The 24391-nt window shown below is 48.6% G+C and overlaps 10 protein-coding genes across 10 annotated transcripts; 6 read left to right on the forward strand and 4 right to left on the reverse strand.

The window, feature by feature from the left end:
* Nucleotides 1-293: 293 nt before the first annotated feature.
* On the reverse strand, nucleotides 294-1497 carry GGS25DRAFT_515935 (Sec61beta family-domain-containing protein; the record flags this gene model as incomplete). The annotated part of the gene is made up of 4 exons (XM_049263136.1): nucleotides 294-328; nucleotides 389-484; nucleotides 536-727; nucleotides 1479-1497. The coding sequence occupies 4 exons, from the start codon at nucleotides 1495-1497 to the stop codon at nucleotides 294-296; spliced, it is 342 nt and encodes a 113-aa protein (XP_049113361.1).
* A 130-nt stretch (nucleotides 1498-1627) lies between these two features.
* On the forward strand, nucleotides 1628-3590 carry GGS25DRAFT_461867 (nicotinate phosphoribosyltransferase). Its single transcript, XM_049258943.1, has 2 exons — nucleotides 1628-1969; nucleotides 2049-3590. The coding sequence occupies exons 1-2, from the start codon at nucleotides 1774-1776 to the stop codon at nucleotides 3260-3262; spliced, it is 1410 nt and encodes a 469-aa protein (XP_049113362.1). The 5' UTR covers nucleotides 1628-1773; the 3' UTR covers nucleotides 3263-3590.
* Nucleotides 3504-5431, forward strand: GGS25DRAFT_534859 (carbohydrate-binding module family 18 protein). The gene is made up of 3 exons (XM_049265817.1): nucleotides 3504-3846; nucleotides 3928-4935; nucleotides 5002-5431. Exons 1-3 carry the CDS (start codon nucleotides 3745-3747, stop codon nucleotides 5275-5277), a joined length of 1386 nt encoding a protein of 461 aa, XP_049113363.1. The 5' UTR covers nucleotides 3504-3744; the 3' UTR covers nucleotides 5278-5431.
* A 2054-nt stretch (nucleotides 5432-7485) lies between these two features.
* GGS25DRAFT_534863 (uncharacterized protein) lies at nucleotides 7486-8936 on the reverse strand. The gene is made up of 2 exons (XM_049265818.1): nucleotides 8541-8936; nucleotides 7486-8479 (listed from the first exon to the last, which is right to left on the reverse strand). Exon 2 carries the CDS (start codon nucleotides 8477-8479, stop codon nucleotides 7565-7567), a length of 915 nt encoding a protein of 304 aa, XP_049113364.1. The 5' UTR covers nucleotides 8541-8936; the 3' UTR covers nucleotides 7486-7564.
* Nucleotides 8937-11297: 2361 nt separating this feature from the next.
* On the forward strand, nucleotides 11298-12542 carry GGS25DRAFT_525752 (uncharacterized protein; the record flags this gene model as incomplete). The annotated part of the gene is made up of 3 exons (XM_049264854.1): nucleotides 11298-11845; nucleotides 11936-12419; nucleotides 12474-12542. The coding sequence occupies 3 exons, from the start codon at nucleotides 11298-11300 to the stop codon at nucleotides 12540-12542; spliced, it is 1101 nt and encodes a 366-aa protein (XP_049113365.1).
* Nucleotides 12543-12721: 179 nt separating this feature from the next.
* GGS25DRAFT_508322 (glutamyl-tRNA amidotransferase subunit A) lies at nucleotides 12722-14461 on the forward strand. Its single transcript, XM_049262466.1, has 3 exons — nucleotides 12722-13203; nucleotides 13257-14050; nucleotides 14130-14461. Exons 1-3 carry the CDS (start codon nucleotides 12852-12854, stop codon nucleotides 14295-14297), a joined length of 1314 nt encoding a protein of 437 aa, XP_049113366.1. The 5' UTR covers nucleotides 12722-12851; the 3' UTR covers nucleotides 14298-14461.
* Nucleotides 14081-15361, reverse strand: GGS25DRAFT_534865 (uncharacterized protein; the record flags this gene model as incomplete). The annotated part of the gene is made up of 1 exon (XM_049265819.1): nucleotides 14081-15361. The coding sequence occupies one exon, from the start codon at nucleotides 15359-15361 to the stop codon at nucleotides 14444-14446; it is 918 nt and encodes a 305-aa protein (XP_049113367.1). The 3' UTR covers nucleotides 14081-14443.
* A 604-nt stretch (nucleotides 15362-15965) lies between these two features.
* Nucleotides 15966-16834, forward strand: GGS25DRAFT_525755 (uncharacterized protein; the record flags this gene model as incomplete). The annotated part of the gene is made up of 3 exons (XM_049264855.1): nucleotides 15966-16014; nucleotides 16236-16266; nucleotides 16408-16834. 3 exons carry the CDS (start codon nucleotides 15966-15968, stop codon nucleotides 16832-16834), a joined length of 507 nt encoding a protein of 168 aa, XP_049113368.1.
* Nucleotides 16835-17072: 238 nt separating this feature from the next.
* On the reverse strand, nucleotides 17073-18254 carry GGS25DRAFT_525756 (glycoside hydrolase family 93 protein; the record flags this gene model as incomplete). The annotated part of the gene is made up of 1 exon (XM_049264856.1): nucleotides 17073-18254. One exon carries the CDS (start codon nucleotides 18252-18254, stop codon nucleotides 17073-17075), a length of 1182 nt encoding a protein of 393 aa, XP_049113369.1.
* A 1634-nt stretch (nucleotides 18255-19888) lies between these two features.
* GGS25DRAFT_508344 (glycoside hydrolase family 115 protein) lies at nucleotides 19889-24364 on the forward strand. Its single transcript, XM_049262467.1, has 3 exons — nucleotides 19889-20843; nucleotides 20962-22705; nucleotides 22768-24364. The coding sequence occupies exons 1-3, from the start codon at nucleotides 20550-20552 to the stop codon at nucleotides 23952-23954; spliced, it is 3225 nt and encodes a 1074-aa protein (XP_049113370.1). The 5' UTR covers nucleotides 19889-20549; the 3' UTR covers nucleotides 23955-24364.
* The last annotated feature ends 27 nt before the right edge of the window (nucleotides 24365-24391 follow it).

Here is a 24391-nt window from a genome sequence, read left to right on the forward strand (position 1 = left end):
TGCATGGAATATTGGTTTTATCTCGTCTCAATTAAGGCAAAGAAACTTTTGCGCAAACCTGCCAGTATTTGATATGTTACAGAGACCAGTCGACAAGAACCCGAGTGATGATTCCAGACTGGTGAACGAGGTTTGTTCAACATCACTACTGATGTCAATGATGTCCTGCCTCCACCGACCGTCCCCGCTGCGCATCCAGATGAGAGTCGCAGTTGCTTATCACCGCGCCATCCCTATTGGCCACGCAACGCCGACACCCTTATTAAGACACCAATCCAATCATCACCGCCCATTTAGTTTGAGAATCGTCGAGTAATCTTCGCAATAACTGCAAGGTATATCAGTATTCGCGCGCTTCCAAAAGTACAATAAAGCAAGGTTGACATACCGTGTAAAGCAACAACACTGAAGATGAAGACTAGGGAAAGAACCAAAACGACAACGGGATCAACCTTCAGGCCAGGGGATTCGTCCGTGTAAAGTCCTAAACAAGGTTAATAATGTCCCCCTTATAGAAAACTTATATTAGACATACTCAGCATCGTGCTGCTGCTACCGCCAGCACCCGCGGCTCTGGTGCTGCTCGGTCGTGCATTGGCGATCTTCTCCTTCTGATCAGCGGCAGCTCTTCGTCGAATGGCAGTTCGTGCGCCTCCAGGGGGGACGGGAGATGAAGGTCGGCCGGTGCTCGAGCCAGTGGCGGCCGGCGAGTTAGCGGGAGATGATGCTCGTGGAGAAGACTATACATATTCCATTGATGTTAGCACAAAGAAATCCAAGTAAAGGTGGACAGGTAGGCTATCAATGGATCATTCATAAAGCGCAACAAGCATCAATATCAAAGATTGACATTGGCACCTGCGAAATGAATTGGGTTGCAGTTATTAAACATACCATTGCGAAACGAGAACCAAAGGATAACTGAGAAATCAAGAAGAATGATGAATGAAGAAGGGATCCTCTTCGTAAAGTTGAATGATTAGGAGTTGAATGAATGTACTATGTAGATGAAAAAGTTAAGGTAGCGTCGCGCGTAGAAATTGAATTATGGTCATTAAGGAGCAACCTGTCACTGAGCTGTCTCCAAAAAATCCGGGGTTCAATTGAGGCCACGATTTTGGTAAGCTCGGACCTTCAAAGATAGAAACAGGGGGTGGATATTTGGTTTCTCCGAGTTCCCGGTTCTTTGCCAAGTTTTACTGCTAGGCCCGGGTAGATAACGTCAGATGGCGTCAGACTGCAAGCCACAGTAGACCATCAAAAGTGTAAAGCCACAAATAACTAAGCTCGGGGCTAGACATGTGAAGATCAGGAGTGGATTACTGTACCAAGACCGTACATGAACCCCTCCATGTTTTCTTTCTCTCACTTTGCGACCCTTCCAGTCATCCGTGGTGTTTGTGATGTGGGGTGACGCATCCTGCGATCTACAACCTGCAACCTGCAAACTGCAAACTGCAAACTGCAACCCAGACGACATATTCTCGAACTAGACATATAAGGCTAGCCAATGAACTGAGCTATTTTCTCTATTTTCTATGTTTCGTTCTAACTTCTCAGTTTGCATTAATGAATTTGAATTTCTGGATATGAAAGACGAAAGAGAGTTGTAGAATAAGAAAGTCCAAGAAGCGCCATTTAGCAGCATATAAATCACATAGCTAGCCGGTACCCCGTAAGGAATAAATACACGCACCAGTCTCACCCAGCGCTCGCAACATTCCCTCACTACCTCCTCCCACTTCACATCATCTCTCAAAACATACGATCACTATGGATTTCGACTGGTCGACACCTTTCCCGGAGGGAGTCATATCCTTCCTCGATACCGATCTATACAAGCTCACTATGCAATGTGCTGTCTTCAAATACTATAATGACGTCCCTGTTACATATGCCTTTACCAACCGTACTCCCGAGAAGAAACTATCGCGCAAGGCTTTCTCATGGCTCTGCGACCAGATTAGCAGTAAGCACCTCTCCAAAATCAGTTTGGCGCATTCCATTACTGATCCTATTACTGACTGGTGTGGTTTAAATCAATATAGAGCTTGGCAACATCTCCTTATCCGACGATGAGCTCCGATATCTGCAAACGCATTGCAAATATTTATCGGCCCCCTATCTTAACTTTTTGAAGGAATTCCGACTGAAGCCTCGTGAACAACTGAATCCCACCTTCCATGCCGTAGGTGCAGATACTGGAGCCGAAGATGAACTGGGCGACATCCATATCCAAATCAGCGGCAAATGGGTAGATACCATCCTTTACGAGATCCCGCTGCTTGCCTTAACATCTGAGGCATACTTCAAGTTTATGGACACAGACTGGAATTACGACAATCAAGAAGACAAGGCGTATGACAAGGGTAAGCGGCTTCTTGAAGCGGGGTGTGTATTCTCCGAGTTCGGCACGCGTAGACGACGAGATTATCACACCCAAGCATTAGTCTTCAGGGGGCTCGTAAAGGCTAGTAAAGATGCGGAGAAGCGCGGCTTAACCGGCCAACTTTCAGGCACCAGCAACGTCCACCTAGCTATGCGATTCAACTTACCACCAGTCGGAACCGTTGCGCATGAGTGGTTTATGGGACTCGCCGCTATCACGAATGACTACGCAATAGCAACCGAGGAAGCTTTGCGCCACTGGGTTGGCTGCTTTGGAGAGGGTGTATTGGGAATTGCTCTGACCGATACATTCGGCACTCCGAGCTTTTTGGAGGCGTTTGGGAAACCGATCAGATATCTTCCCGACACCCCAAACCTCCCACTTCTAGATGATGGGGCCCAACCTACCACTTCATCTCGGACCTATGCAGAAGTCTATGCCGGTGTACGTCAAGACTCGGGCGATCCAGCGACCTTCGTTAAATTGATGCGTGAATTTTATGAGAGCCATGGCATCAAGGAAAAGAAGACGATCGTGTTCTCTGACTCGCTAGACATCGACAAATGCATTGAGTACAAGCGGGTATCCGACGAGCAAGGCTTTCAACCAACTTTTGGTGTTGGCACCTTCCTGACTAACGACTTCATTCAACTGAGCACTGGGAAGAAATCAGTTCCACTTAATATTGTCATCAAGCTAAGCTCCGCGGCTGGGAATCCTGCTATCAAAATTAGCGACAATATTGGGAAGAATACAGGCGACTCATCCAAAGTCGCAGAAGTCAAGAAATTCTTAGGCTATGTAGAAAAGGATTGGGCAGAAGGCGATGAGACGTCGAGATGGGGAAAGGCCGATGATGTTACTAAGCCATAAATAGCGGGATCTTGCAACTAACGTAGACGGACTTCGCGGCACGAGTCAGTAGCCACGTTGATAAATATGTTGTTTCCGGGGTAGTTAGAAAGACGGCATCGCCACTCGGACTATCCGAGTCGCGCTCTTATTCCCGCCTGGCCATAACTGGTGGTGGACTGCTGGTGTTATGTATTAGACTCCATGGATATATCAATTTTTGGGCATTTACTATACTGGCGTTGCCGGCGGCCACCCGGATGAATGACCCCAGTATAGAAACTCAATAGAATTACCTACGTAATTGACTAGTTTGGAGCAATCTGGGGATCGTGTAGAGTATGATTTCCCCTAAAACATATAAAGGAGGCTTCTCGCGGACAAGTCTCGTGGCGAGTTTTTCGCTATTTTATTGTATACCAGAGAAAACATAACTCAATCATAAGTCTTTCACTTACCTCGTATACTATTATATTACATTCTTTAATTACCTTCGCTTTCGAATGACTCGACTTTCGTTCAGCATTTTCTGGGTGTCTACGATCATATCCCTCGCTTATGGCGCCTTCAACATATCCGGCAAGAATAATGTTGCTGTCTACTACGTATGAACCCCTTTTACTTCGCACCAAGTAAGCAGCATCGTGTTTCGGGGTTCCATTACTCACCATGATCAATGACAACAGGGCCAAGGCGCAAGCCAACAGTCGCTAGGCACATACTGCGCCGACCCGAACATCGACGTCATCATCCTCTCGTTCGTGAACCTCTTCCCGGCCCAAGCCAACGGCTTCCCGGGCCTCAACTTCGGCAACCAGTGCGGCTCGACCGTGTATCCGGGCCCCGGCTACAACGGCTCCACCAACGCGACCACCAACGCGCTGTACCAGTGCCCCAACATCCAGCGCGACCTCTACACCTGCCGGCAAACCGCCCCCAACAAAAAATTCCTCCTCTCCCTCGGCGGCGAAACCCCGCAGTACCAGCTCACCGGCAGCCCCGACGGCACCAGCTTCGCCAACCTCCTCTGGGGCCTCTTCGGCCCGCGCACCGCAGCCTGGGTCGCCGCCTCCCAGCCCCGCCCCTTCGACTACAACGGCGTCCCCTTCGCCGTCGACGGCTTCGACCTCGACATCGAACACCCCCCCACCGACGGCTGGGCGGGGTACACCGCGCTGGCGACGCAGCTGCGCGCGAACTTCGGCGCCGGCGCGGGGTCGAGCTACCTCCTGACGGCGTCCCCGCAGTGCGTGGTCCCCGACGCGAACCTGTACGGCGTGCTGCAGCGCGCGGTGTTCGACGTGCTGTTCGTGCAGTACTACAACACGCCGCAGTGCAGCGCCGCGAGCTGGGTGGGCGCGAACCCGGGCTACGTGCCCGGCGCCGCGAGCTTCAACGGCGCGGGGTTCACGTTTGACGCGTGGACGTCGTGGCTCGCGGGCACGCCGAGCAAGAACGCGCGTCTGTTCGTCGGGCTGCCCGGGTCCGCGCAGGCGGCGAGCGCGGCGTCGGTGGTGACGCCCGCGGGGGCGCTGAGCCTGGGGAGCGCGTTCTTCTGCCGGGCGAACTTCGGCGGGTTCGCGGTGTGGGAGGCGACGTATGGGGCGAGCAATGTGGTGGGCGGGCTGAACTTCCAGGATAATATGAAGAAGAATTTGAATGTGTCGGGGGCGGACACGAGGTTGGCGTGTGTGGTGAGTTTGTCTTTGCTTTGTTTGCTCCCTTGCGTGGGGGAAAGGGGCGTGCTGACCTATTAATAGATCCCGGTGGCGAGTAGCACTAGCTCTAGCTCGTCGAGCTCAACGTCCACGAGTTCGTCCATAACTTCATCTCCGACTAAGTCGACTTCGTCTTCTACCCAGACGGCGAGTAGTAGTACCAGTAGTACTCCGGCAATCTCAACCAACAACCGTTGTGGAAAGGGGTTCGGCACCGCGTGCGGGTCTGGGATGTGCTGTAGTCAGTATAGCTATTGCGGTACTGGAAGCACGTACTGCGGCACGGGATGTCAGAAAGGGTTCGGGACGTGTACCTAGGCTACCTAGGTAGTTTAGCTCAGGGTTCGGACCAACCCAACTACATCTCCGACCCCCTCTGGTGTAGTTGGGTTGGTTATAATACACGACCACCTCCGGTGTAGTGTATACACGACCCCCTCTGGTGTATTACACTTACGAAAATTGCTGGTGTACATTAAAAGCGGGGCAAAAGCGCTCGCAAAATGAGGCTATTTTACCTACCTAAAGTATCATCTCGTGATAAAGTTTGGTGTTTTGGCTATGACGTAATTGCCAACCTGTTGAAGGTATCGCGAGCGCCACTGTCGCCATAAATGAAGATATCATTGTAAATGAAGATATCATTGATGATGATTGAAAATGATTGTTTAATGGGCAGATGCTTAGGCTTATATATGACAAGAAGGGAGGTTTACTGATTAGAAAGACCTGAAAGGGCTTGAGTGTTTGATTTTTGTGATTGGCTAATTTAATCAAAAAGGAACGGGCGTTGAATATCAAACGCGTTGAATACAATCAGTAAGTGGGACTTTTCAGAAATTTGAGGGCAAATCTCACGATATTTCCTTAGGTCTCGGGCCATCCCAGCCTTCTTTTAATATTTCAGCCTTACTGTTAGTGTTTACACCAAAAATACTAGTAAACACTAACAGTGGCTGTGCCCTGTGGCTTGGGTGGCTGGTATCCACTATAAATACACGTTATTACACCCAATCCAACTACACGGGACATAAAAGTGTAATTGGGTGGATTTAGAAAGTGGGTCTGGTGTAGTTGGATTGGGTTGGATGTAATACACTTGGTGTACACCGGTGTAATAGCGTGTAGTTGGTCCGAACCCTGGTTTAGCTTGTGCTTGTGGCAGATGAGGCATGGCTGTGTGTCAATGGGAGATATTATGATTGGACTGAGATAGATGATTGTAAGAATAAATGATAACGATATTTATATTGATGAGTGTATGAACTCTTGTAGCCAACGCGCAAGTCTTTTTGTGTTGATAGCATGTTGAGGTGCAAGTATCAGATAGTCATGATTAAAGCACGAAGGACAAGCGTATGTAGTGAGTGAGGAGGATTGAAACGTACCATATCAGATTATCAAACTGGTCGGTAAATAAATATAAGAATATGCAACTGAGTTACTAGATTGGTTATTTACGTTGGCTGCCTACCTAGTATGTAGTACCTAGTAGTTAATGAGGTGGGTAGGTACATGAGCATTTTATTAAATTTACATTTATCCCATATTTTGTGTGAGCAATTGAATTGTTAGGTATCTATATAAGTTCATGTGCTGGAAGCACTGGAATATGTACCGATGTATGGTATGGTAAGTATATTCTAGGAGTCGAGAAAAAAAATACAAAAAAATGGGGGATCTGCTCGAATTGTGCCTTCGTAGGGGGGCATGAGAGATAGTTCGCTCTCAGTCAGAGGTAGCTACCAGTCCTCATCACCCCAGATTCTCCAGGGCTCTTACTGGCAACGACATTCATTTAATCTATTTAAACTCATTCGTCCACCAAGTTGGCTCGGTGGGGCAATCAAATTCGAGCTGTGGTAAAGAAAAGCTGCCCTCCCTCGGAGTCGAACCCCAAGTCTGTTGGCCGAAGTCTGCAGACGAAGGGTTGACGCCTTAACCACTAGGCCAAATGACCCCGAGGAGTGGCAGCTCTTTCTACCTAGGTGATAGAATGCTCTCTTACGGGAACCTATAAGCCTTACTTGCAGGATGCCTACGCACCTAGGTACCTTATGATACAGTGTCGACAGTGTCGTTTACCATACAACTCACAACCTGGTACTGGGTACCATCCGACAATTTACCTCTAGGGCTATTCCCTGGGTGCTACTAGGTACTACTAATAGTATTCCCAGTTGATAGCAATTTCTTGCCATTTACACACAACATTAGGATATTTGGTATCAACCTGTCGCAGGATAAGATTCTCGAAGTATAGTATAGGCACACATGCAGTGTTCTGGGTGCTTTTTCGAACACATTTCTCAACTCCAACTTATATATAAAGTGCCTACGCATTTATTGATGTCACTACTACTTTGAGCATTTGCTCATGGTACAACATTGCATGCCAACACTTACTTGAGGCCGAGGCCTCACGTTGCTTAAGAAAGGCTAAGCTACATATCTGTAGATTTGTCTTCTAGCCTTTTTTAGGCGTGTCTCTAATTAATATTGGGATACAGTATAATTTGTATGATAGCAAGATCGGGAAGACGGTATCTACGAAGTTTATTTGCATTGAGCATGATTCAATTCCACCACTGGGTATTGTTGCTTCTTAGTGGAAACGAAGCGTCAGTTCCATCGGTTCCCCGAGTACCGGCTCGTTTGTGCCATCGCCACTTATCTCGGATGTTTCATCCTTATCCTCTTCCATATGATCTCCGTCTTCTTCCATATAATCTTCGCCTTCGTCCATGTGATAATCCTCTTCTTCCATATAATCTCCGTCTTCTTCCATATAATCTTCACCTTCGTCCATGTGATAATCCTCTTCTTCCATTTCCTCATCTCTGGTGTCATGGCCAGTCTCCACAATTGGGCCTTCCACGTCCATAGGGTCACCTATATCCGTATTTTCATCAATGCCCATGTCTTCTTGACTCGTCTGTACGCCTTTGGTGCCTTCGAAGAAACGTGCTGACGTGGCGTTGGCAGATCCCTCATTATCCGAGTCATCCGTCCACTTGGGGTAATACACTTCTCGGATGTTCGAATTGTGGCCATATAATCTGATAATAGCCCCGGTAAACTTATCGACTACCTCATCAGTACCACCCCAGAAGCGCTTTCCATACCACTCTGGAATCTCGGCGCGGGGGATTTCCATCTCCTCAAAGAAGTCAATCGCGTCATGGAATAGGCGTCGTCCAGAGATGACCCTAACAGAGAAGGTATATAATTCGTGTCCGGTGGTAAGCTTGGCCCATCTAGAACTAGTTCGAGCACCAACGTTGGCCCAGAATTCTGCAGGGTCGTCCAATTCCGCACAGAGATTTGCGAGTTTCGCTGCTGTATCGAAGAGATCAGAGATATTATCGGAGACACATTTGGTGTCCACATATTGTCCAGCTTGTCTCATTGATTTGTAGATGAGACCCGAGTTCTTGTTTGTGATGAGGAGGTTCTGGCCTTTTGTTACCCATCGGAAGCCGTCCTCGGGGAGAAGGGTAATGAATCGAGGCTTAGACATCTGAGAGTTAGGTAGTTAGTTAGAAGGTTACATACATTAGGGTAACAGGACGTTTTCATACCTTGATGTTCTTGGAACTTCCCTTAAAAGACACTTGCCGATTCGATTTCTCGTAGGCTCGTTGTAATGCAATGCGGAGAGTTGGAGGGAAATATTGACTGCTGATGGAAGAACGCAATATTGTTTAGAGATGGGGATGTGGATGTTAAAGTTGGAATTTGTTTACGATGGCGGAGTTGTTGAAAGTTGAATCAAAGCGTGTAGTTGGGTAGTGAAGTTGGTGGTTAAGTTGAAGTAAAAATAGTGTGTAATTATTAGTTAAATATGGGTGAGTTTCTTGGGGGGTATTTGGCTATATAATTTCACTTGGAAGAAGCTAAAACTTTGAAGGTCAGTCCTAGGCTAGGTAATTACTATAAATACTTACGACGCTTAGGAGTAACCTGGGCAAGTACTGTGACGAGTTGCCTGAGGTTGAAATAGAGCATCTGATATTAATAGCTAATGTACCTCAGGCACCTGATAATCGAAATATTGTTGGTACAAAATATATGCCTAAGGAAATATCTAAATACCTGCTTGCAAGCATTCTGCCTTTGGCGTAGGGGTATTTTTCCAACATCTTCTTGGATGCTCTTTTCGTACAGGAAACCAGCTATAATTAAGTGGTGGAGGTGCTTTACCCATTATTCTTCTCACTTTTATAAATACCTAGATCCCATAATGTTTGTGTAGAACGGACCGGATGGTACAAGGTACAAGGTAAGTCATATCTCCGCCCCTTTTACTACACACACACGCACACAGAAAATGGGAAAAGGGAAAAGGGAAAAGGGTATTTCTAATTCATGTAAGAATCTTGTTGTTATTATTGTTGGCCATATGAATCAAGCTGATTAGTTGGCCTCTATATGTCTTAACCAACATTGGTTATTTTCAGAATAGGGGTTGGTTAGTACGCTAATAAATCACGTGCGTTAGCTAACCTGCTGGGCATTTTACGCACAGTCACGTGTCTATCTTAACCTCATGGCATACAAGTTAAGGCTTTCTTTTATGACTACGCTATAAAATACATTCGCTTCTTTGTTTCCCAGTTAATTTAGCCAAACTAGCATATATGTATCTAACTGCGGCACTTCTTAACATATTATGGTTTGTACTTTGAAAGTACCCTAACTACATAGCATTCCCATGTGATTATCTGGCGAGGCGAAACTTACAAGACGCACAACAAGATTGATGTTGCGCTGGGGACATCGACCATATCTTTGGATCTACTTTTCGGGGTACATAAGCATAGGTATAGCCCTCCTCGTTCCAAGTAGCCTCCTATGTAGCCTTCGCTGCCCTCCTGGCAGACTCTTGCTACTCACCGCAAGTACTCACTTCAAGTACCAATTTAGCAAATTACCATGTATCACCCTTATTTACGCAGAACTCTACTAAGTGTGAAGTTCTACACTTTTTACCTTCACCATGAGGTGCTATAGTTACCATTAGTTCACAACATGGACAGAAAAGTACCTCTCGGCTCTAGGCTTCACAGTGCATTTACGAGCTTAGAACCTGGCCTTGACTCAAGGCTGCAACTATGTATTGTTTACCGAAGATCAGAGGCCCAGAGAGCTTTCGACCGATAGCTGACTCAAGACCGTAGTCCCGTGATACCCATCGCGTAAACACGTTTGGTATGCTGTGAGGAGTTTATGTTTGCAGTTGGAACAAACTCATTGGATTGAATAAAATCTGCATCAAATATCGCTAAGATCTAGCAATCCTATGCGAAATTAAATATTCGACCCCAAAGGGTACCACGTCCGAGAGACCTCACGAAGTAGTCATCTGATAGCCTAAGGGGGCTGCCTGCTCCTCCTGCTCCCTTATATCATAAATAAGTCTATGTATCTCTTAGATCCGATTCACATGTACTAGTAGCCCCGTAATTGTAGTTCATGGAGGAATCCTATGTTACTCATAATACCATGTACCTTGTAGCTATTCCAACCTCATGAAACCACTCACACTTTTGGCATTGCTGAACAGTCACACCCAAATTTACATATATGCATTCTTTCAGAACTCCTTGGCAATATATCTCCCACCAAGTTGACTTATCGTTGCCTTGTTACCTTGAGCCCTTTGAAACTCATACAACATAACGACAGTGAGGCACAAGCTATCTTGATTTGCTTTGGTGGATGAACCTGATTTACCTGGCTTTATGTTACCAGATCTACAGCCTTGGCCAAAAGTATTCTGCCACTTGTTGTCCAGATAGGATATACAGGTACCCAAGCAGTTCAGCATACTATTTACATGTCTGCCTCCCCAAGACCAGTCTATCTTTCTTTTTATTGAGAAATAGCACGGACATTGCGTATTATTTCCGTCATTTGTCTTATTGAGATCCTGCTCCTGGGCTTTGCACCAGTTTTCAACTTGATTCTGTGGTAAGCACTGAAGGCAACCACAAATACCAAATAGGAGAGTATCTAACCACTTCAGTATATGAAAATCGTTCCGAATGACGCTATTCTGAATCCGCATTCTATACTTCTGAAGCACGATACACGATACACGATACTTGAGAATACCTTCTATACGTCCGGTCAAGCCGTCAACACTCTTTCGTGATCACCAGCAATAAATACTCAGCCCTATATATCCTCCAAGTACACACATTCCGAAAATTTCTTTCCTCTTCAGTTACATTCGTCTCCTAAAATGTACGGTCTTCAGCATCATATATATTTAGAGCCAGAAAGCTAATGCTGCCCATAGCCCATAAACCCAACATTACTCGCTTCCTTTTAAGATGCCTTCAGCTCCTAGGGCTCTAGTTAGGGGCCTCAATACTGGCCTCCCAGGTGAAAGAAGGTGGATTATCCACCCGAACCCGTCACTCCACCTATTTGAACCCTTCGAAACCAATAGGCCCGTATTGGAAGTCCTAGAGAGGAACACTAGCTATCGTGCGAATGCGTTAAAGAAACGATCGAGAGAGGACCTCAAGAAAGACTTGAGGAAGCGACTTCTAGAATACGTGCCCACGATCAACGTGGAGCTCGCTTTTCTGAGAATCGTCGAGACAGACAATCGTCCTCGGGCGATCTTCAACATGAGAGACCACTTCGCCGCTGTTGATTACGCTGTCCAGATGACAGCCATGATGGAGAACTCCGACGTGCCTCGCATCGTGATGTTTACAGATGGCTCGTCAAAGGATGGCTTTGGCGGATTCGCCTTCACTTTCAAGCGAAAGTATGGGTCGAATGACAAGTGGGTTAATGCAGTCTATGGAGTCAAGGGAACATGCGACAGCGAAGTTATGGAGGTCTTCGGACTCCATAGAGCATTGATGACGTCTGTGTAGGAAGTCCGGCGTCTACTTGAACAAGCTTCCCGAAACCCTCACCGCAAAATCACCCCAGAAGTGTTGATCTTTTCTGACAGCTCAGCGGCCATACTATACCTGCAGGGCCGCTTCCATGGCAGCGGGAAGAAAAGTTTCCTCCACCTCTCCGAATCATTCGCCGAGCAAGCACTAGATCCCTTGGAGGAGCTTCTGCGACTGAATTGCAAGGTGGAGATCAACTGGGTACCCTCGCACGTAGGTGTTGAGGGCAACACTCGCGCAGACTACCTAGCTGCGTTTGGATCAGCCTATGCCCATAAGAACCTGGAATCAGAAGACCTCCCATCGGGAGTTAGACTTGGAATTTTTCCATACCCCGACGTCACAACCACTAGTGGTTCAAAGTTTATTCACCCCTCTCACATCTCTTACCCCTTAATTGACAGTATCCATTGGCGCAGGGAGGAAGTGCAGGATCGTCTGAAGCAGGAACTGAATGACAAGCTGAAACGTTCTAAATATCATGCCTTTGCAGATGTTCGCATGTATATTTCCGAGAAGATGAAAAGAACGCAGGCTAACGTGAGACAGGATCCCGCACCCTCGGGGGGGATGCTACTTTTAACGGAATCCTAGCCGAAGAAAGCTAAGCAAAGGACTTTCAACTATCACGCCGACTGGAAATGGAACTTCAAGGTGATTTGAATAACAACGCGTCTCATTGGTTTTGGCATGGGATGATTTGAAGGATGATGCAATACGACCTCCAATACGACCCTGCTTCATGCATGAATAGGTAAGTATCGATCTGGCTAACCTAGTAGGGATACGGGGATGTCCGGGTCTATCCGGCTACATGTGGGGGACACTATGTCGACGATCATGTACGATCGACTCCGATTCCGGCCGGTAGATTCAATATAACATTGATCTCCTCATAGCTCGTAATTGGGACCATAAACCATTCTGATTATACTAACTACCGTAAAACCCCGATTACCGATTACATCCGCGATGGAGCCTTTCCGATTGACAGCCACCGAAGCCCTCGCTAAAATCAAAGATGGATCATTATCAGTGGAAGCATATGCGCGTTCACTGCTTTCACGGATTGAGCAGAGAGATGATGCTGTTAAAGCGTGGGCACATCTGGATCCCGAGTACGTGATTCAGCAAGCCAAGCAGCTGGACTTAGTACCGCCTGAAAAGCGAGGTCCTCTCCATGGCGTCGCTATTGCCGTCAAAGACATCATGTACACCAAGGACATGCCGACGCAGCACAATTCTCCGATTTACGAGGGGCACGATCCGACACTCGACGCCGCAGCGATCGCGACACTTCGCCATGCAGGGGCACTGCTAATCGGTAAGGCAAGCGTAGACTGTAAAGCTATAAAATTAATTAAACATCCACACCAGGCAAGGCGACGACAACAGAATTCGCTTCCACCGCCACAGGCCCCAAGACCCTGAACCCCCACGACCCCACCCGAACCCCCGGCGGCTCTTCCTCCGGGTCCGCCGCCGCAGTCGCGGACTTCCAAGTGCCCCTCGGCCTCGGCACGCAAACCGGCGGCAGCACGATCCGGCCGGGCTCCTTCAACGGGATCTTCGCCTTCAAGCCGACCTGGGGCGCCATCAGCCGCGAGGGGCTGAAGTTCTACTCCCTCAACCTCGACACCATCGGCTTCTTCGCGCGAAGCGTCGCGGACCTGGAGTTGCTTTCCGACATGTTCAATCTCGAGGACGACGACGCGAGGCCGGATTTTGCGATTAGGGGGGCGAAGTTCGCGGTCCTGAAGACGTCGGTGTGGCCGCAGGCTGGCCCGGGCACGGTGGCGGCGCTGGAGGCTGGTGCGAGATTGCTTAGGGACGGCGGCGCGGACGTCGAGGAGATCGAGCTGCCGCCGGAGTTCGACAGGGTTGTGGAGTGGCACCGCACCGTGCTGCACAGCGATGGGCGGCCGACCTTCTTGCCGGAGTATAGGGTGGCCAAGGAGAAATTAGACCCCTTTATTGCAGACCACGTGGAGAACGGGCAGAAGATATCGCGCGCGGCGCAGCTGGAGGCGTTTGATGGCTTGGCTGCGCTGAGGCCGAGGATCGATGAGATTGCGAAGAAGTACGCGGCTATTCTTACGCCGAGCGTTGTCGATGAGGCGCCGAAGGGGACGCAGTCGACGGGGAGCCCGGCGTTCAATTGCATGTGGACGGTGAGTCGTACTAATTCATATACCTATCTGTTTGGTGCTTGAGTTGCCTCAGATGTGCAGTATTAATGAGTTATGTTAGGCGCTACACACTCCGGTAGTCAACGTCCCGGGGTTTCAGGGGGGAAATGGCATGCCGATAGGGTTATCGTTGGTAGCACCACGATATCACGACAGGCACTTGCTGATCGTATCTAAGGCTGTTGGGGATATATTTGCAGCTGAAGGCGGCTGGAAGTCAAAGGTCTAGGCTGCCGATGTTAGGTGGTTGCTACATACTCTTAGGTATTCCTTGGTAAGCTCCATTTCTTACGGTTTCGATTTACTCAGATTTATAGTACAAGTGCATTTTAGAACAACAACATATCTTTTTATTTAGCATATGCATTTACTTACCTAAACGTGGGTGTTTATGCCAACCAAGCTCTTCAGCACATTCTGAGTCTCCCTTTTCCTCCAGTGCATCGTAACCGTGCTGGGTGTGCCCGCATGGATTGGATAGACCATCTTCGGGCCCCCCGCTAGTTCTGGAAATGGTAGGAGTGCATTCTCGACTGCTAGTCTCAGTATAGAAGAAACTCGGGTTGCGTAGCCGGATCCAATGGAGGCTAACTTATCTGCGCGGTGGTTTCCTTCATCCTTGGAGTGTCCTGGCGTCCAGTGTATCTCCACTCTGCACCCTAGTTCTAGGAGTCCTTCTAAGGGGTCTAGGATTCTGTCACCGAACTCACCAGGTAGGCATTTGAGTATTGGTTTAGTTCCAGAATAGCGTTTATATACGTACCGCATAGCACCCTGGCAATCCGAGAATATTATGACCCTGGGGATATTCTTGTAACTACTCCTCCCAGTTTCAAGGTTTCTATGGATCCATTGCTTTATTTCGTCCACAGCAGTCCACATAGCTCTATTAATGGCGAGCAGTTCTACTGCGTAGCTACTCTTAATACCATGGACTGCATAAACCATGTCGACCCAGTCATTATCAGCACCATAGCTTCGTTTATAGTTCACACTGAATCCGGTGAAGTTATTTCTAGCCGAACCGTCCGTGAACATGACAAGACGAGGGGGGGTTTCTATAGACTTCATAGCTGCTGTTTCAATAGAATGTCGAAGGGCTTCGGCACGGTCACTTGCCTGGAATAAAACAGAAGGACGATAGCGGTGTATCTCCATATACTCTTTTCGAGGTCTGTTTAGCTTGTTCCCTATGATGATATTACCGAGTCGTGGTATCCTCGGGCGTTTCAAGAACGGCGTTTGCTGGGAGAAGAACCCCCCTAAGACTCGGGCCACATTAAGAGAATACATCATATCATCGAGGAACTTGCAATGAGTTTACCTGATTCATTATGCGAGCTACTATACAACGTCCCCTCCTGAACGTTCGTTTATATATTCATTTCTTAACCGCTTCAGGGAGTGCTCTAGAAAACTACCATAGAGATAATACATGAGTGAGTCTAAGGAACAAGCCGTGAAAGAGAAGAACGTTCCAGTTCAATCATAGTATTCACTGGACAGAGACCCTTCTTTGAAACAAAAAGCTGTTAGAACTAAGAAAGTCCATTCTATAGTATCAGTGAATGGGATTATGTGAATGAATGTTCTTAGTTGAAATCAAAATCATTGTTCCATTGGCATAGCATGACCTTAGGTAGTCTTTGTCTTACAGCATACGCTGTGTGAATGTGTGAATTCACTGACTACTACTCGCGAAGCATCATTTCGCAAAACATCGTACGACCTAAATACCACAGCGCCTTCAGATAGGGATCTTACAATAACCAAATCTCTAGGTTTGTCCTATCATATTGCTAGATACCGAGGTTCGCCTAGCAAATAGGGGGAGTGGAGAGATTGAATCTTTACACTGCGGCATTCCTTTCCATACCACAAAAAGGAGAATGCCAACATGTCCGGTAACAAGTCCGGCGATGCCCCAAAGAATGTCCACGGTGGACGTAACGATTAAGGCTGCACCAATCCAGTCGATGCTAACAATTCTTTGCACGAAGCTAATATTGCCATAGTTCAAGATGACTAATTACGCCTGCCTAAACTAAGGGGGAAAAGACATCAAATGTCCCAACACAGAATGCCGGATAGAAGCCAATGCGAGTCTGTTTGTTGGACAGGTACTTTAATCGAGTACATATGATACCTACCTACTACGAGCTCAAAGGTAGCGCCATGTGGACGCGCCACGCGCTCGGGTAACTTAGGGCGATGGATTCATTCATGAAGGAGACGCTGTGATTGAAGCCGTTCCAGGAAGGCCAGTGACCAAGTCCATTTCGTACCCACACCTCCCCCTTTTCAAGGCATCATCCTCGGCACGTACTTACACGATACAGCTTCGGTCCAACGCTACGTCATGACCCCCTACACATTCAAAGACGGCCTGCGCGTCCCAGCTCGTACCGTGGTGTCATTCCCCAACTTGAGATACCCACAACACAGACCACTACACGTGGCTTCGCCCCCGAAGCCGGCACGTTCGACGGCAAGCGCTGGCTACGACGTCGCGCAGGGTTCGACACGAGCAAGTTCCAGTTCGCCTCCACGGCCGAGGATGCGTTCGACTGGGGTGCTGGTCTGCACGCGTGCCCGCGACGTTTCATGGCCGAGATCACCATCAAGCTCATCCTCATTTCCCTAGTCACAAGATACGATATGAAGCTTATCGAGGGGGGTCCGGAACGGCCTGCAGAGTTCAGGCGGTTTATGGATCTAGCGCCAGATACGTCGACCCCTATCACGATCAGAGATGAGCAGGCTTAGATGACTGGGTACCATACCTAAGTAGCTAGAAAGTGCTCTTGAATTTTCGAAAATGAGGGGGTGTTATATTGAATATACACTGTCTACATGGCACAGGAGATTTCGTTATCATATGCTTAAACCTAGATGGAGCCACGCGCAATTATCAACTTTCAGGCTCAGATACAACAGCTAGATTTGTACATATAAATTCTAGGCAACAGCTATATACACTAATGCAACGTACGCCAATGCAATACTAATTCGTCTTAATCACCTTCCCTCTCGGAGAGCCGTCATGCCCATACACAGCCATAACTTCATTGTTTGCCGTAGTCAGCAACCCCGGCCACCAAGACGGCGAAGCATCGAGCAGCACCGGCTTCTTGGACCACTGCATCTTGCCATCCCTAACCCCATTCGAGAACAGCGCCTTGGTAGTCGAGTTCTTAGGCCAATCAACAGTCGTGGTATCCTCATCCGTCATGAAAGTAAGCGCGACGCCATCCCCAAAGTTCGCGATCTGCGGTGCCCCTGCGCTGCGATCCGCTCCCTTGGGGTCGTAGATGGTGCTGCGGTTCCACCAGGACGCGCCGTCGTCGTACGACAGCATGTAGTCGACGTGCACCTGCCAGCCGATCTTGCACTCGACGACCATCACCAGCGTGTCCTTCCCGTTGCCCTGGTCCTTCACGGCAACCACGCTCTGCATCCCGTCGCGGAACTGCCGGCCGAGGCTGTGCACGTGCAGGTTGACGGGCTCCGACCACTCGCGCCCCTCGCTGTGCGACACCGCGCGGAAGATCTCCTGCTCCGCGTCCGTGATCTCGCCCGAGTACATCAGCTGGACGCCGCCGTCCGCGCCGACCCGCATCGACGGCTCCCAGAGCCCCATCCCCTTGCTCTCGGCCGCGTTCTGCCCCACGACGTCCACGGCGTCCTTCCACGTCCTGCCGCCGTCCTCGCTCCGCGACACCGTGATGCGGTAGTACGTCGGCTCGGCGCCCGGCTTCTCCATGTCGTGGTTCCGGTACGCCGCCAGGATGACGGGAGGCGCCCGAGACTCCTGAGCTTGGGGCAGCTCGAGCAGGAAGCCGTTGTCGATGTCCTTGTGCGCGCCGCGGACGATCTCGCCGAAGTAGTCGAACGACTGCCCGTTGTCCGTGCTCTTCGACACTTGCAGTACGTTGTACGACCCGTTCACGTTGTACAGCGTCTGCACGCTCAGGATCGAGCCATCGGACAGCTTCGCCAGCCGCGGGTACGCGCCGGCGGTGTTAAGTTTGACTTCTGAGGAGCTCAGGCGGATGCTGGAGGATATCTCGGGCAGGTCGATGGTTGTCTCGGCGCGCGCTTCGTTTTGGCCGCCTCCCCCCGTGCTGCGCGAGGCGACTTGCGAGAGCACGCTCGTTAGGTTGAGGAGTAGGAACCCGAATAACATGGTGCGGAAATATTTTGCCCCCTTTTTACTATCCGTAAAGTTTGAGTAACCCCGCGAAGAGTAAAGTAAGTGCATGCAACGTTCTTGACGGGCTTATTTATTCCATCTAAACGCCCCTTACAGGCGGTCGGTTAACTTGGTTGCATGGGTTCGCCTGGCCGGGGGTAGGTACCTGCAAATAGACGTGGCTTAGATCTGTGCCGCATCCTTAATATTAGGGTCGATCACTAACCGCTGATTTTGCAGATTTCATAACCATCGTCAGCATAACTTTAAAGTTAGAGATGGTTCTTTTTGCTTGTTATTGTTTGGATGAAACTCCCTTTCGGTACGAAACAATACCTAAACATCTTGATGACCCCTATTTTCTGAAGCGCTGCCGATGCTCGCTTAGATATGACTTGCATTACACCGTTGCTACCTGGTTTGAGTAGACGCTTCATGGTAAGTATTGATCTATCCACCTTCCTAGCTTGGTAGATAATTACCGACATTTCAGGTGGGAAAAAGACCGACTACGTAAACTGTAGATTCTTTTACTTGGGCACTGTGACTTGGTCGAAAAGATGTTTAAGTGTCTTCATACGATGAGAGGCTGGCTTGTGGGCATCTATACGACGAAGAGCTTGGGTGGGCGGTAGCGGCGCAGAAGAGCTAAGTACATATGGGTGCTTACATAGATCTATAGATCTTGCGTTAGAAATGCTTGCCATTCGACCGGTAACGAAGACATTGCTGTTGACAGAAATCCTTAATCCTTTCCAGAGTAAACGTAGCGTTAAAGTTCTGAAATAGGTAGGTACCTGTGTCTATTTATAGTGATAGACTATTCTTGATATAGGGCTAAGCTTGTCGTCAGATGAGTTTGCGGCTCGGACGAGTTTGAGGAGGAAAACCCGCTGCTATAAAAGCCAGGTAGATACTCGTTCGGTGGGCGAATCAGGCTAAGGAATGAGCCTCAGCTAGTAGCCCGTACCTACGTTATTTAAGGACCCAAGTATTCCAACTTTTCACATTTACGACGGGAATCATATGAACAGTAGCACTGCACTCCACAGGACACGGATTATCTGGTTCAAGACAGATCTTTCTGATATATAATCTGGATCCCATCTTGGAGTGCCGCTTGGTGGTAGTGGCTAGTGAGGTCTCTGTTATGCGCATTGCTGTATCGAATACCAAGTAAGGAAAGCCGGAAGAAATACAATATATTCTCGTCTTTTGATGTGCGGATACTCTATGCCAATTCCATCGAGTATTTCTTTGCTAGGCACTTGAGTCTCTGATTGATTGACTTGTTACTTAGGAAGCTGGATTTGAGTGCATATCCACCGTGTACGTTTCTATTTCCAATCACTCCTAGGTAGGTAGGTAGGTACTCAACCTAGCCTCCCTCGCCTGCGGCACAGGAATTCAGGAACATGTGCAACTATAAATACAAGAGAAACCTATCTAAATAGAGTCATGCAATACATGATAGGGTCACGTGGACTTGTGGTCTATGTGTGGTGATGTTGTCTAGAAGACATCTTGGGATTATGCTGTTGTCACAGAAAGTTACAAAGGTAGGGAGGTAATTAATACGACATAGATTACCACGTACACAAAAACTTCCAATGCATATGATGTTCAATATGCCTGTTGATCTAACAAGAACAGTTATGTAATAACCTTGAGCTCTTTTGCGCGTTAGACCTGAAGTCATCAACGATATACGTGTATGGATAAGATTCCGGGTAAATAGAAATTGTTCGGAGACCTCCTTTACCCCCCTGATCCACTAACCTACAAGAAATTCTCCGCACGCTTGTCAGTGCACTAACTCCAGTTGTCTTAGCGTATTGCGGGGAACTGTAAGCGCCTTGTTATTTCCCCAAGTGCCCCAAACCCCAAACATGATGCCTCGAAATTATCCGCAACCGACTCTTGGAAGCTTCTTTAACTCATTCACACCTATGTACTGCCTGTTAGGGAGCATAGTAACAAATGAATCATAAACCCCGATGCAGAGTATCCTGTTTACCCCCCGCCAATTCAGGCATCGTGACGCTTGGCAAGCTACCTGATCTTAGGTAGCATTCCCCTTAATGAATAATAGCCGATCTACCGGTACTCATATATCGCTCTTGCTGTCCCTCTTTTGAAGTCCCAATGTATCATTGCAATTTTGAACATGTCTCCTCATGCGATATATCCATACTTGGGGGTTTCCATGGTCTAATCGATCCGGTGTTACCTATTTTTCAACGTAGAACTCATGTCATAGTATTGGCATCGTGACTCAAGCCGTCGACCATGCGACCAATATCTCTAGTGATCGGGTTCGCGCCCCTCACCGCCGCTCTCGGCCAAAAGCAGATCATCAGCTTCACCAGCGATCCAGGTGCTTTTCAACTGGCTGGTGGATCGATAACAGAACCCCAGATCCTCGTTTCGAGTAATGAATATTGGGGAGTTATTCGCGCTGCGGGGGATCTTGCGAAGGACTTTGGGCGTGTGACCGGGGCTAATTTCACTTTGAGCAATGGGGAAGTGGGAGCGGCTCCTGCAGTGTACGAATATGCGCCTATTACACGGAATTATACACATGTAAGCCAGAGCGTTCTAGGATGGATTAGCGATCTCGATCTGTCCAAGCTTGCTGTTATTCTTTTTGCGCGGCCGAACGGGGCAAATATTGGCAAAGTTATATGCTGACAGATACCAGTATTCTGTGAACGGTACGCAGTATTTTTATGGGCCTGAGTACACTGATCCCGCAGCCGAGAACACGGTCATAATTGCTGGTACACTGGGGCATTCAAAGGTCATCGATGACCTCGTCAGCATTGGAAAGTTAGACATCTCGGAGATCGATGGGAAATGGGAATCGTTCGCCACGAAAATTATTGAAGAGCCCGTTCCAGGGTGTGCAAAAGCTGTAATTATTGTGGGAAGTGACCCTCGAGGGACTATCTTCGGCATATATGACATCAGCGAACAAATAGGAGTTAGCCCATGGTACTGGTGGGCAGATGTTGCAGTAAAGCAGTCCAAAGAAATCTACGTTCTATCGGACGGGAAAGTACAGGGGGCTCCTTCTGTTAAGTATCGTGGCTTCTTCATCAATGATGAGCAACCGGGTCTGTCAGGATGGGTTCAATGGAATTACCTGGATACACCGTATGGAGATGGATATGGCGCGGCCTTTTATTCCAATGTGTTTGAACTTCTCCTTCGCCTTCGGGCAAATTATTTATGGCCGGCCCTCTGGGGGTCCATGTTCGAAGTCGACGACCCGGCGAGTCAGCCGCTTGCTGATGCATGGGAAATTGTGCTTGGGAGTTCGCATACAGAGCCGATGATGCGTGCGCAGAACGAATTTGGCACGTTCTATACAAACGAGGGTCTCGGCCCGTGGGCGTACAATCTCAATAACAAAACAATCGACCAGTACTTCGTGTACGGGGCACAACGCGCGAAGCCGTACGCTCGCAACAGCCTATGGACGATGGGTATGCGGGGCAGTGGGGACACTGCCATCGAGGGCTTAGGAGTTGAATACATCGTCAGCATGCTAGAGACCCTCGTTGAGAATCAGCGTGCCATTATCGAGGACGTGCTAGATGTCGATGTACACGATGTCCCTCAGCTATGGTGTCTCTACAAAGAAGTCATGACGTACCTTCAACATGGTTTAACAATCCCCGAGGATATCACTCTCCTATGGGCGGACGATAACTGGGGCAATGTCCGCAGAGTTCCAATCGGGAATGAGTCGACACGTTCTGGTGGTGCCGGTGTTTACTATCATGTTGACTATGTTGGTGGTACTAGGAACTACAAGTGGATTAACACGATCCAGCTCGAAAAGACGGCAGAGCAGATGCAACTTGCTTATGAACACGGCGCTGATCGGATATGGATTGTCAATATTGGAGACATAAAGCCTCTAGAGATTCCGCTCAGCCACTTTCTCGACTTGGCCTACGATATTAACCTCTGGGGAGTGAACAACGTCAGCGATTGGACTCTTGCCTGGGCAACTCGCGAGTTCGGGCCCGAATACGCGACATCGATAACTGAGATCATGACACGCTTTGGCATGTTCGCGGCCAGGAGAAAATTCGAATTGGTAGAACCGCATGTGTATTCGATTATCGATTATAACGAAGCCGATGCAATACTAGGGCAATGGCAAGGTTTGGTCGACGATGCCCAGGCAATTTACGACCAGCTAGATGAATCGCACCAGCCTGCGTTCTTTGAAATGGTTCTTCACCCTATCCTAGCCGGCCAGATTCTTCATCAAGTCCATATCGGTGCCGCTAGGAATGCAGTACATGCAAACCAGTATCGGAATTCTGCAAATGACCTTATATCAAGAGTCTTGTCAAGCTTTAATGCTGATGGAGATCTGACAGCACGATGGGATGATCTGCTAGATGGAAAATGGAAACACATGCTAGATCGTGAGCAGGCCCCCCCCTTTTTTTTTGTTTCATGCCCTGGAACCATCTAATTGATCTTGCAGAGACACATTTCGGATACAACGGTTATTGGCAACAGCCAATGCGGAATGTACTTCCAGCCATGGCTTACGTTCAGGCGGGAGTGTCTTCGGTGGCAGGCAGCGTTGGGATTGCCGTTGAAGGGTCAAATGCGAGCATTCCAGGCGACGACAGGTACCATCCTAATTCGGGGAGCACCCTCGTGCTACCACCACTAGATCCTTATGGTCCAATCTCACGTTGGTTTGATGTGTTTTCACGGGGTACAGTAGACTGCTACTGGTGGGCAGAAACAGATCTGTCCTGGGTGAAACTGTCGCAATATAATGGTACGGTGGGGCCTGGAAACGGTACAGACCTGCGCGTCTTTGTGACGATCGATTGGACAAGTGCACCGCAAGTTGTCAACTACACGGTAGCCAACATCAACTTTTCGACTGGGTGTGGACGTACCGGATTCTCAAGTTGGTATGGCAAACCAGTCGTGCAGCTCCCTATCAACCTGCGCACGATCCCGACCAATTTCACCGAGGGGTTCGTAGAGTCCGACAAACACGTCGCCATCGAAGGACCACACTACCAGCGAATCTACACACCACTCGATACAGCAGCAGAATCGGAGATCACCTACCAGACGTTGAAGAATTACGGACGCACACTTGGCGGCGTGACCCTTTGGCCACTGACTACGCCACCACAAACGCCCGAGTCAGCGCCGGCGTTGGACTATGATCTTTACCTATTCACCAACACCTCAAAAGCCAACGTGACATTGTATCTCTCACCGACACAGAATTACTTATCCGACAGCACTCCTCTCGAATTCGCCGTGTCTCTCTTCCCCGCCGGCGCAGGGCAAGCCGAGCCTCAGGTCATCCGTCCGGTGGGTGAGAGCATCGGAGCCGGCCTGCCTCCCGGATGGGATGGTGCCGTAGCCGACTCCATCTGGGGACTTGCGCCGGAACACAACACCACGACAACGTGGAGTATCCCGCGGGAAGGAGCATACACCCTTCGGGTGTGGGGGCTGGTACCGAGTGTCATCGTGCAAAAGGTTGTCGTGGATCTTGGGGGTGTCAGGCCTAGCTACCTTGGCCCTCCCGAGAACTTCTTGGTGGGGAGGGATGCGTTGGGTGTCTATTCACAGACAAGCTTTGCAGATGGGCCTGGGGTAGTTGGGGGTACGAGGATCTGCTATGACTGCTCATAAATATGGGGATGCTGTGATAATATAATTTTGGATTTGTATATTGGCCTCGCTACGATGAGGTTACATACTAATTTTATCAAATTCGTGGTGTTTTGCAAAGAAAACGACAATACCGATCTGGACACGCGTAAAGGGGAACATGGATTAGGAAACTATATCCTGGGATATTCGATATTTGCATCATGAGCTGGCTCACCGACTTCTCGGGAACTCCGCTTCGTGACATCGCTTCGTTCTAGTGCATCTTGTCGAAGGTTTAAGTTAAAATACGTTGTGTGTACATATAATAATGTGCATAAGATGCAATGATTTGATAGGAAGATGAGAAGAATCAAACGGTTCAATGCCGGAATAATAATAATTAGTACGTATTTCCGTACCAACTCAATTTACGATACTGAAACAGAGACCCCGGGGTGCCTAAAGGCTTAAAACTC

The sequence above is a fragment of the Hypoxylon fragiforme genome (assembly GCF_022984875.1).
Source record: "Hypoxylon fragiforme strain CBS 206.31 chromosome Unknown GGS25scaffold_9, whole genome shotgun sequence".
Taxonomy (NCBI): Eukaryota; Fungi; Ascomycota; class Sordariomycetes; order Xylariales; family Hypoxylaceae; genus Hypoxylon; species Hypoxylon fragiforme.

Coding starts and splice junctions, on each gene's coding strand:
- GGS25DRAFT_461867 (XM_049258943.1), top strand. CDS start 1,774: ATGGATTTCGACTGGTCGACACCTTTCCCGGAGGGAGTCATATCCTTC. Junction 1,970..2,048: donor GCTCTGCGACCAGATTAGCA/GTAAGCACCTCT, acceptor AAATCAATATAG/AGCTTGGCAACATCTCCTTA.
- GGS25DRAFT_534859 (XM_049265817.1), top strand. CDS start 3,745: ATGACTCGACTTTCGTTCAGCATTTTCTGGGTGTCTACGATCATATCC. Junction 3,847..3,927: donor ATAATGTTGCTGTCTACTAC/GTATGAACCCCT, acceptor CAATGACAACAG/GGCCAAGGCGCAAGCCAACA. Junction 4,936..5,001: donor ACACGAGGTTGGCGTGTGTG/GTGAGTTTGTCT, acceptor ACCTATTAATAG/ATCCCGGTGGCGAGTAGCAC.
- GGS25DRAFT_534863 (XM_049265818.1), bottom strand. CDS start 8,479: ATGTCTAAGCCTCGATTCATTACCCTTCTCCCCGAGGACGGCTTCCGA.
- GGS25DRAFT_508322 (XM_049262466.1), top strand. CDS start 12,852: ATGGAGCCTTTCCGATTGACAGCCACCGAAGCCCTCGCTAAAATCAAA. Junction 13,204..13,256: donor TGCAGGGGCACTGCTAATCG/GTAAGGCAAGCG, acceptor CATCCACACCAG/GCAAGGCGACGACAACAGAA. Junction 14,051..14,129: donor CGTTCAATTGCATGTGGACG/GTGAGTCGTACT, acceptor GAGTTATGTTAG/GCGCTACACACTCCGGTAGT.
- GGS25DRAFT_508344 (XM_049262467.1), top strand. CDS start 20,550: ATGCGACCAATATCTCTAGTGATCGGGTTCGCGCCCCTCACCGCCGCT. Junction 20,844..20,961: donor TTACACGGAATTATACACAT/GTAAGCCAGAGC, acceptor GACAGATACCAG/TATTCTGTGAACGGTACGCA. Junction 22,706..22,767: donor ATGGAAACACATGCTAGATC/GTGAGCAGGCCC, acceptor TTGATCTTGCAG/AGACACATTTCGGATACAAC.